This window comes from Ursus americanus, chromosome 1 (assembly GCF_024610735.1).
Source record: "Ursus americanus isolate L20-20 chromosome 1, mUrsAme1.1.p, whole genome shotgun sequence".
NCBI lineage: Eukaryota > Metazoa > Chordata > Mammalia > Carnivora > Ursidae > Ursus > Ursus americanus.
The window spans coordinates 3,145,370-3,162,455 of NC_142127.1; the positions used below are offsets into that span (position 1 = coordinate 3,145,370).

The 17,086-nt window shown below is 34.4% G+C and overlaps 1 protein-coding gene across 2 annotated transcripts in view; it reads left to right on the forward strand.

Moving 5' to 3' along the window:
• MAP3K2 (mitogen-activated protein kinase kinase kinase 2) overlaps window positions 1-17,086 on the forward strand; it is an 80,647-nt gene that overhangs the window by 26,719 nt on the left and 36,842 nt on the right. For both annotated transcript variants that reach the window (XM_045777739.2, XM_045777740.2), the window contains exons 2-3: window positions 14,019-14,087; window positions 16,079-16,197. In XM_045777739.2, the coding sequence (XP_045633695.1) occupies window positions 14,081-14,087; window positions 16,079-16,197 (126 nt within the window). In that variant the 5' untranslated portion in view covers window positions 14,019-14,080. The remainder of the gene's footprint in view (window positions 1-14,018; window positions 14,088-16,078; window positions 16,198-17,086) is intronic.

Below are 17,086 nucleotides of genomic sequence, written 5' to 3' on the forward strand. Positions count from 1 at the left end.
ATTCATACCTGAGAATAACTCATATTTTCAAGGATCCTTGGTACCTCTTAGTGGAGATTGGTATTTAAACCCAACATCTAGCAGGTGTACACGTTGTGAGTAGGATGTCGGTGCTCCCAGGTCTCAGTAGACAAAGCTATAAAACATATATAGGTACAAACGTGTGTGTGTTTGTGTTTTATGTACATCTGTATCTATCTGTTTATCCATATATATTTTTAAAAAACATTATTTCATAATGAAACCTCTGATCTCAGTCCAGTACCACAGGGTTCATTTCTGCTTTACCCCTTTCCATATTTGCAAGAGCGCAAAGGACATTAGGTAGGGCATCTGTTGGCATAGGCAGGTGTGGTGCAGCAGCAGCCCAGCATGATACTATAATTTTTCTTCTTATCACTCCTTTATCTGTGTTTTATATAGTTTTACATATTTTAGTTCCATTTAATTTTATATATTAAGAATTTTTGAGACTTTGTCTTTTAGCTATGGATTATTTTGAAGTATGTTCTATTTCCAGATGTTTGGAGATTTTTCTGTTGTCTGTTTTTATTTGCTTGTATTATGATCAGGGAACATAATCTGTATAACTTCAATTTTTTAAAAAATGTGTTGAGACTTATTTTGTGGCCCAGGATATGGCTTAGGTCCGTCTTGGTGAATGTTTGTGGGTGCTTGAAAAGAACGTATATATTTTTTTATTAGGTGGAATGAGAGGGGTGTGTGTGTGTGTGTGTGTGTGTGTGTGTGTGTGTGTGTGTTAGCTTTATACAGTCATGTTTCTTGAGCTTAAGAGAAGGGAAGACAAACATTTTAGAGACGCCTGGGTGGCTCAATCGGTTAAGTGTCTGCCTTTGGCGTAGGTCATTGTCCCAGGGTCCCGGGATAGAATCCCACATGGGGCTTCCCTGCTCAGTGGGGAGCCGCCTTCTTCCTCTGCCTGCTGCTTCCCCTGCTTCTGTGCATGCGTGCTCTCTCTTCTTTCTCTGAAAAATAAATAAATAAAATCTTGAAAAACAAAAAAAATTTTTTAATCTTTTAAACTTACTCTTGTACTTAACATTTCTAGTGTTTTTCATTTTTTTAATTGGATTTGATATTAGGTAGGATTTTCTTATATGTTCTTTATTAAGTTTAGGAGGTTTCCTCTTATTGCTTGTTTGTTGAGTGTTTTTATCATGAAAAGGTGTTGAATTTTGTCAGATGCTTTTTGTGTATCACATGAGGATATCTTGTGTTTTCCCCCCTTTATAATGTTAGTGTCGTATTACATTTATTTTTCACATGTTGAACTGTCCTTGTCTTTCAGTAATCAATCCTACTTGGTTATCACGTATAATCCTTTTAATATGCTGCTGAATTTGGTCTGCTAGTACTTTGTTGAGGAATTTTTCATCAATATTCATAAGGAATAATTGGTCTATAGTTTTCTTGTAATGTATTTGTCTGGCTTCGGTATTAGGGTAGTGCCTCATCATGAGGTAGGCCTCATCCAATGAGTTAGGAAGTGCTCCTTACTCTTCAGTTTTTTTGGAGGAATGTTTCAGAATTTGGAAGAATTGTTTCAGAAGAAACAGTCTATCAATGTTTGATTAAACTCATTAGTGGAACCATCTGGTCCTGGGCTTTTCTTGTTGGGAGCTTTATGATTACTGGTTCAATAGCTTTATTGATCATAGGTCTGTTCAGATTTTCTGTTCATTGTTCAGCCTTGGTAGGTTTTATGTTTCTAGAAATTTGTCCATTTCACCTAGGTTATACCGTTTTTCATGTACAGTTCATACTGCTCCCATATGATGTTTTTCATTTCCGATTTTAGTTTATTTGAATCTTTTCTATTTTTCTTAGTCTTAGCTAAAGGTTTCTCTTTTTAAAGAGCCCAGTCTTCGTTTTATTGATTTTCTTTATTGTTTTTCTCTTCTCTGTTTATCTCTGGTCTAACCTTTATTATTTCTTTCCTTTTGTAAGCTTTTGGTTTAATTTGTTTTTCTTTTACTAATTAAGATGTAGACTTAGGTTGGGTTTCTTTTTTAAAATTTTAAATTCAACTAGCCAACATATAGTACATCATTAGTTTCAGATGTAGAGTTCAGTAATTCATCAGTTGCGTATAACACCCAGTGCTCATCACATCACGTATCCTCCCTAATGCCTGTCACCCAGTTATTCTATCCCCCAACCCACTTCCCCTCCAGCAACCCTCAGTTTGTTTTCTATAGTTAAGAGTCTCTAATGGTTTGTTTCCCTCTCTGATTTCTTCCCATTCAGCTTTCCCTCCCTTCCCCTATGATCCTCTGTGCTATTTCTTGTATTCCACATATGAGTGAAACGATATAATTGTCTTTCTCTGATTGACTTTTTTTGCTCAGCATCATACCCTCCAGTTCCATTCATGTTGATGTAAATGGTAAAATTTCATCCTTTTTGATGGCTGAGTAATATTGCATTGTAAATATACACTGCATCTTCTTTATCCATTTATCTGTAACTGGACATCTGGGAGAACTCATACAGGAATTCAGCAACATGGCAGAATATAAAATGAATGCACAGAAATCAGTTGCATTTCTATACATAACAATGAGACAGAAGAAAGAGAAATTAAGGAATCAGTCCCACTTACAATTGCATCCCAAACCATAAGATACCTAGGAATAAGCCTGACCAAAGAGGTAAAGGATGTGTATTCTAAAAACTATAGAACACTTATGAAAGAAATTGAGGAAGACACAAAGAAATGGAAAAACATTCCATGCTCATGGATTGGAAGAACAAATATTGTTAAAATGTCTATGCTTCCCAGAGCAATCTACACATTCAGTGCAATCCCTATCAAAACACCATTGACATTTTTCACAGAGCTGGAACAAATAACTCTAATATTTGTATGGAATCGGAAAAGACCCCAGTAGCAGAGGAATGTTGAAAAAGAAAGCCAAAGCTGGTGGCATCACAATTCTGGACTTTAGGCTCTATTACAAGACAGTATGGTACTGGCACAAAAACAGACACATATGTGATCAGTGGAACAGAATAGAAGACCCAGAAATGGACCCTCAACTCTATGGTCAAACTAATCTTCGGCAAATCAGGAAAGACTATCCAATGCAAAAAAGACCGTCTCTTCAACAAATAGATTTGGGAAAATTGGACAGCCACATGTAGAAGAATGAAACTGGACCATTTCCTTACACCATACATAAAGATAAACTCAAAATGGATGAAAGACCTAAATGTGAGACAGGAATCTGTCAAAATCCTAGAGAACACAGGCAGCAACCTCTTTGACCTCAGCCACGGCAACTTCTTGCCAGACATGTCTCCAAAGGCAAGGGAAACAAAAGCAAAAATGAACTATTGGGACTTCATCAAGACAAAAAGATTCTACACAGCAAAGGAAACAGTCAACAAAACTAATAGGTTGTTTTGAAATCTTTTTTTGACTTAAGTATTTACAGCTTTAAGTTTCTTAGTATTGCTTTTTGCTGCATCCCATAAGTTTTGGTATGTTGTGTTTTCATTTTCATCTTTTTCAAGATATTTTCTAATTTCCCTGTGATTTCTTCTTTGAAACACATTGATTAAGAATTTGCTGTATAATTTCCACATCTTTGTGAATTTTCTAGTTTTCGTTCTGCTGTTTGTAGTTTCATTCTGCTGTGATTGGAAAAGGTACTTTGATTTCAGTCTTATTAAGTTATTAAGACTTTTTTTTGTGGCCTAACGTATGGTCTATGCAGAAAAATGTTCTGTGTGGACTTGAGAAGAATATGTATTCTGTTTTTGAGTGGAGTGTTCTGTATAGGTCTGTAAGGTCTAGTTGGTCTACAGTGTTCAAGTCCTCTATTTCCTTGGTGATCTGTGTGGCTGCTCTTTTATTGAAAGTGGGGTATTGAGCCTTCAGTTGTTAATGTGTAGGTATGTATTTCTCTTTAATTCTGTCCATGTTTGCTTCATATATTTTGGAGCTCCACTCTTTGGTGCATATATGTTTATAATTATTATATATTCTTCATGAATTGACCATTTTATCAATATTTAATGTCCTTCTTTGTGTCTTGTAACAGTTTATTTTGTCTGATACTAGTGTAGCCACTCCACCTCTCCTGGTTACTGTTTGCATGAGATATCTTTTTCTGTCTTTTCACTTTCAGCCTATCGTGTTCTTTGATCTTGTAGACAGCATATAGTAGGATCATGCTTTTTAAAATTCATTCTGCCATTCTGAAATGGTACTCAATATCATTAATTATCAGGTGATTGTAAATTAGAACTATAGTGCGATATTACATAATCACCAGAATGACTAATAGGTTGGTGAGGATGTGGAAGGACTGGAGCTCTTTTACATTGCTGGTGAGAGTATATAGATTGACAGCTACTTTGAAAAAGCATTTGGCCATATCTGTTAAAGTTAACTATATATGTCTTAGTGACCTAACGATTTCTTCTGGGTGTATATCCAACAGAAGTATGTGTTTATGCTCACCAAAAGATATGTTCAAGGAGGTTTGTAGAACGTGTATTTGTAATAGCCAAAAACTGGAAACATTTATGTCCATCAGTAATAGAGTGGGCAAATTAATTGAGATATAGTCATATAATGGAATATTACACAGCAATGAAAATGAACAAAATACTCAGGTAATGTGGAAGAATCTCAGAGCCATAACAGATATCAAGTGAAAATAAATATAGAAGATTATGTCTTGTGTGAGTTAATTAATATGAAATTTAAGAACAGACAAAACTAATGTAATAAATGTCAAAATGACAAAACTAAAAATAAGTTGTGGATAAGAACTTTTTTTCCTATTAACTTGTTGTACACTTATATTTTCATGTTTTTGCCACTTTTAGCTTCAGAATATTGGTAAAAGTACCACAGCTGTTTATATAAGTGCAGCCTTGAGCTGATTTCCATTAGATTTATGCCTCTTTGACTTAACTGTTGTGGTTTGGGGGAATTTTTATTGTTTTCCTGAAAGGGATGTTTTGTTTAATTTTGTGTTCACAATATTTTTGAGGTTAGTCAGGGTTTGACTTAAACATTTTAAGTTAAAAACTGAAAAATTCAGTTGAGAATTTAAATCTGTAGAAAGACAATGTACTGAATAAACCTTCTTCAACCATTTTGTGATGTTCTCTATGTGCGTATGTATGGTAGGAGAATTTCCCACACTAGCGTTTTTGAAAGGTGAATTTGAGTGACATACACAGTATTATAGAAAGTTTGAGTGAAAAATAAGAAATGAGTATTCAGGTTCTAACTTTGCCCAGCTTTATGACCTTGAGTAAATTATAGTATCTTTTGGGTCCTCAGATTTCTTATTTGTAAAATAGGGGGTTTAGCCTAGATCTTTGTTTCTCCACTATTTAAAATTTAGCCATCTACTTGCCTAAATAAAATGCCCTAAGCACTGAGGTAGCGTAGTAATTCCCCTTGGGTATAGTATTGCCAGGGTGACATAAAGGGCTTTTTATGTTTTTTGTTATATTCCATATGTTAATATATATTTAAATTTTTCTTTGATAATTCTTTACTGCTATTTGACATTTCAAAATAATATTACAACTAAAAAGAAATTAAAGCAGCTCTAATGTTTAATTTGTTTTTTCAAACTGTATGTATGCCACCCCCCCCCCCCAGTAGAGAACTACTAAAATGATGTCAGTGGTTGGAAAGTGGCAATATAAAAGAAAAATACACACAGTGATTTTTGAAAAATTTAAATTAGCAAATATTTGAAAATGAGGACATCTCACATTAAAATTTGGACCTTTTTGAAAAATCAGCTTATCTTTTTTTTTTTTTTTAAAGATTTTATTTATTTATTTGACAGAGACAGCCAGTGAGAGAGGGAACACAAGCAGGGGGAGTGGGAGAGGAAGAAGCAGGCTCTTAGCGGAGGAGCCTGATGTGGGGCTGGATCCCAGAACGCCGGGATCATGCCCTGAGCTGAAGGCAGATGCTTAACGACTGCGCCACCCAAGTGCCCCGAAAAATCAGCTTATCTGACAATATCTGAGCCTGAATTCCTGTAGGCACCTGTTGAGTGGACCTGAGTAGCTGTTGCTCTTCTAGATGGGCAGGTGATCTCTAGTTATTAACAGAATCTCCCACTTCTGTTATCTCTTTTCTTCCTCTCCCCTTCTCTTTCTGCCTCCCCCTCTCTCTCTCCCTTTCTCTGTTCTGTTCTTCCAGGATATAATTCATATACCACGAAATTAACTTTTTTAAAAGTATACATATAACTCAGTATTTTTTAGTATATTCACAAAGTTGTATAACCATTACCACTAATTCCAGAGCATATCATGACCTGTAGTCATTCCCTATTTCCCATACCCCCATCCTGGGAAACCACTAATCTTTCTGTGTCAATAGATTTGCCTATTCTGGACATTTCATATAAATGCAGTCATATGTATGTGGCATTTTGTATGTGGCTTATTTCACTTAGCATAATGTTTTAGGATTCATCAATGTTGGAACATGTATTAGTCCTTCATTCCTTTTAATGACTTAATTTCCTGTTGTATGGATATATATTGTTTATTCATCCATCAGTTGATGGATATTTGAGTGTCTGCTTTTGGACTCTTATAAATAATGCTGCATTGAATATTTGTGTACACATTTTTGTGTGGTTATATGTTTTCAGTATTCTTGGGTATATACCTAAGAATTGAAATAGTGATTCATATAGTTCATTTTTCCACATTTTCACCCACACTTGTCCTTGTCTGTCATTTTGGTTATAGCCATACTATTGGGTGTGAAGCGGTATGCCATTGTGGTTTTGATTTGCATTTCCCTGATGACTGGTGATATTAAGCATCTTCTCAAGTGTTTATTGGCCATTTTTATATCTTCTTTGGAGAAATGTCTATTGAAACTCACTGTCCATTTTAGAATTGGGTTAGTCCTTTTATTGTTGAATTGTAGTAGTTCTTTATATATTCTGTATACTAGTTCCTTATCAAATATGTGATTTGCAGATATTTTCTCCCAGTCTGTGGGTGGTCTTTTCATTATGTTGACTGTGTCTTTTGATGCATAAAAATGTTTAATTTTGATGAAAACCAATTTATTCATTTGTTGCTTCTATCACATTTAAGAAACTATTGCCCAATCCAAGGTCATGAAGATTTATACTTCCGTTCCCTTCTAAGAGTTTTATGGATTTAGCTACATTTAGGTCTTTGATCCATTTTGAATTATTTTTTTGCATATTGTATGAGGTAGAAGTCCATCTTCATGCATTGGTATGTAGATATCCAGTTCAGTGACATTACTGAAGATTGTTCATTCACTGTTGTCTTGACAACCTTGTCAAAAATCATTTGACCAAAGATGTTCGGATTTATTTCGGGACTCAGTTCTTTTCCACCGATCTCTATCCTTATGTTAGTACTCCCACTGTTTTGATTCTATAGCTTTTTAGTAATCTTTGAAATCAGGATATGTGACTCTTCCAACTTTTTCTTCTTCAATGTTGTTTTGACTCCAGGGCCTCTTGTAGTTCCATATGAATTTAAGAATCAGCTTTCCCATTTCTGCAAAACAAACAAACAAACAAAAAACCAGTGGAATTTTGATAGAGATTGCGTTGAATCTATAGATCACTTTGGGAGTGTTCCCCTCTTAAAAATACTGTCTTCCATCCATGAATGTGGGATGCCTTTCTGTACTTTTAGATCTTCAATTTTTTTTCTAGTAATGTTTTATCAATAGTATATATAAACTTGTGTGTTTTAAAGTATATTCCTAAATAATTTAATCTTTTTGATATTATAAATGGAATTTATTTTATTTTTTACGTGATTTTAAAAAATCTTATTTAAATTTTAGCATAGTTAACATGCAGTGTTAAATTAGTTTTAGGTGTACAATGTACTGATTCAACAATTCTGTATATTACACAATGGTCATCAAGATAATTGTCTTCACCTATTTTACTCATCCCCCCCCCCCCAACCTCCCTTCTGGTAACCATCTGTCTGTTCTCTGTAGTTAAGATTCTGTTTTTCGGTTTATCTTTCTTTTTTTCCTTTGTTCATTTGTTTTGTTCTTAAATTCCACATATGGGTGAAATCATGTGGTATCTGTCTTTCTCTGACCGACTTATTTCACTTAGCATTATACTCTAGCTCCATCCACGTTGTTTCATATGGCAAGATTTCATCCTTTTTGATGGCTGAATAATATTCACATGGAATTTATTTTTGATTTCATAAATTAACTTTCATGAAGTCCTTACTAGTATGTAGAAATAAAACTGATTTTTTAAAAACCTTTTCATCCTGCAACTGTATGGCACTTGTTCATTAGCTCTAATGTTTTTGTGAATTTATTATTTTTTTGTATACAACATTATCACTTGCAAATAAGGATGCTTTCACTTCTTATCCAGTCTGGATTCCATTTATTTCATTTTCTTGCCTCATCTTCTGAATAGAACCTGCAGTACGGTATTAAAAAGGAGTGGCAAGACTGGCCATCCTTGTCTTGTTTCTACTCTTAGGAGGAGGCATGCATCTAGTCTTTCAACATTAGCTGTGGGTTTTTCATGGGTGCCCTTTATCAACTTGAGGAAATTCCCTTCTCTCCCTAGTCTTTTGAGTATTAAAGCAGTCGGATTTTGGCAAAATGCATTTTCTGTGTCTATTGAGATGATCATTTGGTTTTTGTCCTTTATTCTATTTATGTTATTTATTACAATGATATTTGTATGCTGAACCTACCTTGCTTTTGTGGGACACATCCCACATGTTCATAGTGTATAATCTCTTTTTTTCATGTTCTAGATCAGGTTTTTCTAGTATTTTGTTGAGGACTTTCATATCTGTATTCACTTGGGTGTCTAGTATTTTTGTAATTTTTTTTGTCTGGTTTGGTTATCAGAGTAATACTGGTTTCAGTACTCTTTCTCTTTCTTTTAACAGTTAGTGGTAATTTTTCCTTGAATATTTGAAAGCATCTGGTTTTGACTTCTATTTGCAGAAAATTTTTCATTTCTAAATCAATCTCATTAATTTTTATATTGAATTCAGATTTCTAAGTTTCTTCTTGAGTTAGTTTTGTTAGTTTCTAGTAATTCGTCTCTTTCATCCAGGTGATCTAATTTATTGGAAATACAGTTCGTAGTATTCCCTTATTTTTATTTCTGTAAGGTTGGTAGTAATGCTCTGTCTTTAATTCCTGAGCTTAGTTATTTGTGTCTTTTCTCTTTTTTTCTTGGTTAGTCTAGCTAAAAGTTTGTTAATTTTTTTCTTCTTTTTGGAGAACCAATTTCTTATCTCATTGATTTTAAAAATGTATATTGTGTTTTTATTTCCTAGTTTATTTCCACCCTAATCCTTACTGTTTCCTTCCTTCTGCTTGGTTTGTGTTTCAAATGCTCTTCTTTTTCCAGGGTCTTAAGGTCTTTAGGTTACTGATTTAAGACCTTGTCATTTTTTAATATGAACATTTACAGTTACAGATTTCTCTCTAAGCTGTACTTTAGGGGCATCCAGTAAGTGTCAGTATGTTTTCTTTTCATTTTCATTTATCCAAAAGTATCTTCTAATTTCCTTCATGACTTCTTTTTTGACTCTAGTTCTTTAGGGGTGTGTTTAATTTTCACACATTTGTGAATTTCCCAGATTTCCTCTTGTTGTCAGTTTCTGGTTTCATTGCATCATTGTCAGGGAACCTACTTCATACGACTTCAGTCTATTTATACTTACTGAGATTAGTTTTATCGCCTAACATACAGTCTGTTTTGGAAAATGTTTTATGTGCATTTCTGAAGAATGTATATTCTGCTGTTTTGGGGTTGAGTGTTCTATAGATGTCTATTAATCGTAGAAGTTTCATAGTGTTATTTAAGTCTTCTGTTTTCTCACTGGTTTTTCTGTTTATTGTTGAAAATGGGGTATCAAAATCTGTAACTATTATTTTTTAATTATTTCTCCTTTCAATTCTATAATTTTTTTTCTTCCTGTATTTTGAGAGTTTGTTGTTAGGTGTATACATGTTTATAATTGCTATATATTGTTGATGAGCTGGCCATGTTTTCATTATAAATGTTCTTCTTTGTCTCTAATAACAATTTTTACATTCCATTTTGTTTTCTATTAGTATAGCCACTGCAGGTCTTTTCTGACTCCTGCTTGCATGGTATATCTTTTTCCATCCTTTTACTTTCATCCTATTTTGTCTTTGAATCTGAAGTGTGTTTGTTGTAGACAGTTTATGGTTGGATCAGTGCTTTTTAATCTGTTGTGCTAATCTCTATTCTTTAAATGGTTTGTTCATTCCACTTATATTTAATGTAATGATACATGGGTAGAATTACATCTGCTACTTTATATTTGTGTTTTATGTGTGTTATGTCTTTTTTTTTGTTCCTCATTTTTCTGTTATTGCTTTTTTTTGTGTTAGATGTTTTCTAGTATGCTAATTTATTTCTTCTGTTTCTTTTGCAACTTTTTAAAAGTTTATTTCTAAAGTTGACCTGGATTAAAATTAATAACTTAAAATAATGTATTTTGGGTTGATACCAACTTAATTATAATGGTATACATACACTTTTTAATCTAATTCCATTCTTCCCCTTTGTGCTGTTGTTATACAAATTATGTTATATTATGTGCCCGAGAAAACACTTCATATTATTGCTTTATGCAGTTTCTTTGAACCTGTGTATTTCTTGTTGTTGCTTGTGTAGAAAAGAATTAACATAGTAGGCCTCACTGCATATCCTTGGAATGAACTGCTTAAGAGGTCCACCCTTGGCTAGCATCTGAGAACTTATCAGGGTCACCTGCCTAACTGATAAGAATGGCTCACTGTGCCTAAGCTCCTTATACAAACAATATAGTTTATGCTGACCACCTGCTTTTCTTCTGGGAGTTAGGAATTTTGGTATGTGCTGGGCAGAGGATACCTATTGATCGGCTCCTAATAAAAACCCTGGGTGCTCAGTCTCTAATCTTTCCTGGTTGGTGACATTTTACATGTGTTGTCATAGCTCATGTCTGGGTGGCAGGCAGGAGGAATTAAGTGTGTCCTATGTGACTCTGTTAAAAAAAGATCCTTAAGATCTAGCCCTGACCTTCCCTGGACTTTGCCTCATGTGCCTTTTCCCTTTGCTGATTTTGCTCTGTATCCTTTTGCCAAATAAATTATTAGCTTGTTGGTGTGATTATATTGCTGTCTCTAGCAAGTCATAGAAGCTGGGTGTGATCTTAAATACTCACTGCATTCTGCTGTAACAGATTGCCACAAATTTGGTGCTTAAAACCTAAGTTTATTGTCTTAAAGTTTTGGAAGTCAGAAGTCTGAAATGAGTCTCACTAGGCTAAAATCAAGGTGTCAGCATTGCTGTACTCCTTCTGGAGGCTCTAGGGGAAAATCCATTTTTCTTGCCTTTCCCACTGTCTAGCAGCTGTCCTTATTCATTAGCTCATGGCTATCCCAGTCCATTTTCAAAGCCAGCAATGACTGGTCAAGCCTTTATTATGCAGCATCACTCTGACATTTACTTTCCTGCTTATTCCTTTATTTATAATAATCCCTGTGATTATGTTAGATCTGACCCCAATAATCCAGGGTGATCCTCTCAAATTTATTGATGTATCACATCTTCAAAGTTTCTTTTGCCATGTAAGGTAATACATATGCAAAGGTTCTAGGAAATGGGATATGGACACCTTTGGGGTGGACCATTTTTGTACCTATCACATTCACATATAGAAGAAATGAAAAGAAACAAACATTTTTGTGGTCTTTAAGCTTTAGATAGGTAATTAATTACCATTACTGGTGCTCTTTCTGCATGTGGATTAGATTTACTGTCTAGTGTCCTTTATATTTCAGCCTGAAGGATTCCTTTTGAATTTCTTGTAGGGCAGCTCTAGTTGTAATGAATTCTCTGTGTTTATGTAGGAATGTCGTATTTTTGTTTTCAGTTTTACAGGATGGTTTTGCTGGATATAGAATTCTTGGTTGGTAGTCTTTTTCTTTTAGCACTCTGAATGTTACCCACTGCTTTCTGCCTTCCTAGGTTATCAGTGAAAATCAGTTAAGCATCCCTTGTACATGATGAGTTCCTTCTTTTTTGCTGCTCTCATATTCTTCATCTTTTAACAGTTTTTGTGTGATGTGTCTAGGTATAGATCACTTCAGTTCGATCCTACTTGTAGTTTGTTGAGCTTCTTGTCTGTGTAAATTGTTTCTCACCAAATTTGGAAAGTTTTTCACTATTATTTTTTGAAAAATTCTTTCTGTGCCTTTCTTTTTCTCCTGTACTTTTGGGACTCCCATTATGCGTATGTTGGTGTGCTTAATGGTTTCAGATATTACATTTTCTAACTCTGAAATTTCTGTCTGGCTCCTTTTTAAAGTTTTTGGGTTTTTATTGATATTCTCTGTGATGAGTCATCATTCTCTTACATTTTTCAGTTTTTTAGTCATGACTTCCTTAGTTCTTTGAATATATTTAAAATAGCTGATTTAATCTTTTTGCCTAGTTAGTCCAACATTTGGGCTCCCTGATGGTCAGTTTCTGCTGATTTCTTTTTTCCCCCGTGTATGGGTCATACTGTATTTATACATCTCATAATTTTTTCTTGAAAAAAATAGCGTGAAATCAGATTCTTTTCCCACTCCAGTGTGTTTTGTTTATTGTTCATATTTGTTTAGTGACTTTTGGGCACTAATTTTTTAAAGTTTATATTCTGTGCTGTGTGTGGTCACTGAAGATTACTTGGTTTGTTTAGTTGTTAGGTGAAAGCCTAGGGCCTTCTTTGGCCTTTCTTGATTATGCAACAGTTCTGGGCATGTGTGTGACTTTTAGAGCCCCAGGAATCTGTTGGAGCTATTCAGAGCACCTTACTGAAATCTCATTCCTCAACTTGTTTAAAACCTATTGTTTGCCCCAACAGTTCTCCCCTTTCTCAGACCATTGAGATATGCAGCAGTTGTTCTTAGTAGGTTTCAACAAACACCCCAAGCTCTTTGCATTGGAAGAACTTTAGTTAGGTTAAATAAAGTCAGCCTTTCAAGTTGTGTCTATTGACCAACCACTAGATAGGTCATATGGCATTTTTTTTGGAATCAGACTTTGAAGAAGTTCCAGTCCCATTCTGCCCTCTCCAGTGGCAGTCAAACTGCTTATTTTCACAGTGACTGTGAACTATTTGGTTTACATTGCTGTTTCGGAGCTGGGGATAACCGTGGGAGATAGGAATAGGGAAGGTCAGAGGCTTTCTTTTTACCAAATTTCTTAAGTGCTGCCCGCATTGCTGCAAGCCTTTGGGTAGTTCCAGAGTTCTGAAAAAGTTGATTCTGACAATTTTTTCTTTTTTGGAAGAGAGAATTTTTGTAGATAATTACTATTTTTTTGATGTTCTCTTTTTTGTCTCTAAACATGACCTTTTCTATTCATTTTTATATCTGCCCTGTAGGAATTTGAGTTTTTTTGGTTATTCCTAAGATTTTTGACTTTGCTGGGGTACCTGGGTGGCTCAGTCAGTTGAGCGTCCAACTCTTGATTTTGGCTCAGGTCATCATGTCGTGGGTCGTGAGATCAAGCCCAGCTTTGTGCTCTGCTCTCAGAGCAAAGTCTGCCTGAGATTCTTTCTGCCTCTTTCTCCCTCTTCCTCTCCTCCTCCCCTGCTCTCTCTCTTAAATAAGTAAATAAAATCTTTGAATAAAAAAAGAAGAGATTTCTTTGGGCAAGGGGAAGAAAAAAGAGATTTTTGACTCTGAAAAATTCTTTTTTTTCCCCCTAGTGTAGACAGACAGCCTGAAAAATACTGAGTTAAATTTAATATGGAATGCTAATGATCCTTAGTTCATTCTCAGTAATTGAGTATGTTGCAAAAATAAAGCGCTTCTCCCCAGCAAAATGTATAAAGTATTAATATTGTATTATTCTCATTAGTGTTATTTATTCTTACTTTGTGTGTGGCTGCCTCTTCTGTTTCTTTTTATTACTAATATGTTCATCGTTTTTCCTCCTAAGGCAGTAAAGAATGCTGATGGAAGAACCATTCTCCTAATTTTCAAATTATTGAGCTGGTTGCCATGATGGGTGAGTTCAAACTAAAAGCAACTTTTGTCTGTAATTAAGGTATAAAATGGGGAAGAAAAATTTTTCTCTGTGTGTATAAAAAAACATATTTATAATGAAGTTTTATGTAATGTTTTATATTTATTTACTTTAGATTTTCAATTAAAGCACTTTTTGAGTTAACTTACAGATTTAGAATGACTGTGTCATGCAGGATATCCTAGTAGGGACATTCAAAATAAACTGCTAAGATGCATTGGGACTTACTTAGAGTCTGATGTCCAGGGAGAATACTAGATGAAGAAACCTGACTTTTAAATTGCCCTTCGTTTGTATGTCATTTCACTAAGAAGTTACTTTTATTCAAATGATCCTCTTTACCTTTTTACATCTACAATAGAAAAAACGTACTCATTTTTTTAAACAAGGAAATTAGTATATGTAAATGTGATAAGAGATTTAAGCCAGGCATTTATTTTGGTATTGTGATGTTAAACATGAGAAAATATCTAAATTCAAGTATTTAAGTTTTCCTAATGAAGAAAATAGTTAGAACATATATACATACATTTAGGTGTTAAGAGTTCCCTTCTCCCCAGTATAGGATTAAGGATCTTACCTTTCTCAAGAAGGTTACATGAGATAATTTTATTCCAATTGAGATCATTCTCAGCTAATTTTTTTCCCTAAGGGCAGATTTATTTTTATGAATAAATGACACGGTCTGGTTTAGACCTGTGGACAGCACTCACTTTGTGAGTACGTTATACCCAACTGGCTCAGTTGGTGTTTGGCTAAGCTAACATGATGAAATTTTATTTTACAAAGAATAGCTTGTAAAGGATTATAAAAATTCTCTAAACTTGGAATTTATTAATAAGCCTATGGCACCATTAATTTTAATTTTAATATTCAAATAGTTTCATTATAGAGCAGAATATATTGAGTGTTATAAAAAATTAATACATTAGAGAAGGCAGCTATTTGTGTGTTTGAAAGGCTAATGAAGCCATTGAATTGCCACATTCTTTTTAGTGATTTCTCCTTACAGGATAAAGTATGTTTTAACGATTACTACTCTGAAACATAAATTACTGTTCACCAAAATAGTTACATTTTAAAATGTAAGCTGTAAAAATTCCTCAGTTCCTTTATTGACCACTGGCTGATTATCGTTAGTAGAACTGATTTACTAGTGAAAAATCAATTAAATTGTCTCTGAACTTCTCCAGAGAGCATATAATTGGTATTACTAGGAGAGTCATGCTTATAGTCTTAGAAAGAAATTTTTGATATATTTTGGAAGAAATTAAAAGTTCGTGGTTCATGATCCTTTCACTCAGTTTTATGGATTCACTACTTTTTTCTAAGGAATACATTTTTCTTACATTATTACCTTTTAAGTTGTTACTGGCTGAGATCATTAAATAGTCTGTTAAATGTTTGTAGTCTTGTTGAACTTTATGGTGAGGAAGTTCAAGAAAACACTTCCAAATATTAGCAGGTTATTATCTACAGATAAAGCTTTTTGTTTCTGACTTGAAGTACTGATGAAAAAACTCTAAAAGAAATTTGTACTTTGAACATAAATGCCAAATAATGATGAAAGTCTGTCCCCTCCCCCAACTTGCTTTAATTAAAATTTTAGATGTTCTATTGATGTTTTATTTAGGAGTTACAGAAAGTAATTTGTTATGATGGGGCTGTTTTGACACATATACTAGGATGTTACATTGTTACAAGAATCAGAATGGCTTCATCTTGCCTGTAAATGTAACACCTAGTGTGATGCTAGTGCTTGAGTCTAGTGCATTTTAATGTTACTTGTCTTCAGTTTTTAAATAAAAATTTTTTCACCAAAATAACAGTGTAAGCATTGAAAATGTCCTAGATGCTTTTTTGTGTTAAATTAATGCATTTTGCATTAAATTTCATGATCAATTTTGTGTTTGATATCTATGATGAATATTGAAATTACAATTCTGTGTATATATTATTTTGAAAATACTTAGATGATCAGCAGGCTTTGAACTCAATCATGCAAGATTTGGCTGTTCTTCATAAAGCCAGTCGACCAGCGTTATCTTTACAGGAAACCAGAAAAACAAAATCTTCATCACCAAAAAAGCAGGTATTTGTTTTAATATTTTATTTTATTTTTATTTATTTTTTTAAAGATTTTATTTATTCATTTGACAGAGATAGAGACAGCCAGTGAGAGAGGGAACACAAGCAGGGGCAGTGGGAGAGGAAGAAGCAGGCTCATAGCGAAGGAGCCTGATGCGGGGCTCGATCCCAGAACGCCGGGATCACGCCTTGAGCCGAAGGCACATGCTCAATGGCTGAGCCACCCAGGCGCCCCTAATATTTTAATAAAAATATATTGTTGTTATATGATCTATTTGTCTTGAATATCCTGATCTCATAGAGGGTTTGTTAAAGTGTCTGTCTTTTACACTTTCGAGTCAAATATTTTGTTGTTTGTCATACATTTTTCCAAATGGGTGTGCTAGAGTTTCATTTAATGTGGTAACTGCTTTCTGATGCTGATGTTTCATCCATTCTTAAAGCACTTAAGATAAGCAAATTGTTGGGGCCCTTGGGTGGCACTGCGTTTAAGCGTCTGCCTTCGGCTCAGGGCGTGATCCCGGCGTTCTGGGATCGAGCCCCACATCAGGCTCCTCTGCTATGAGCCTGCTTCTTCCTCTCCCACTCCCCCTGCTTGTGTTCCCTCTCTGGCTGGCTGTCTCTCTCTCTCTCTCTGTCAAATAAATAAATAAAATCTTGAAAAAAAAAAGATAAGCAAATTGTTTTTATTTAAAAATAGTGTATTATTCTATTTACAAATGAGCATCATTTTGATTTTTATAAGTAAAATTTGTTTCAGATGTTCAACACAAAAAGTGGTAATGCAGTATCCTATATTTTCCTCTAACAGGATTAGCAAGTGTCTCATACCCATGGTGCTAGCACTAAGACATCTTGGTGCTCTTTGCTTTCAGCCCAGATTCAGCAACATA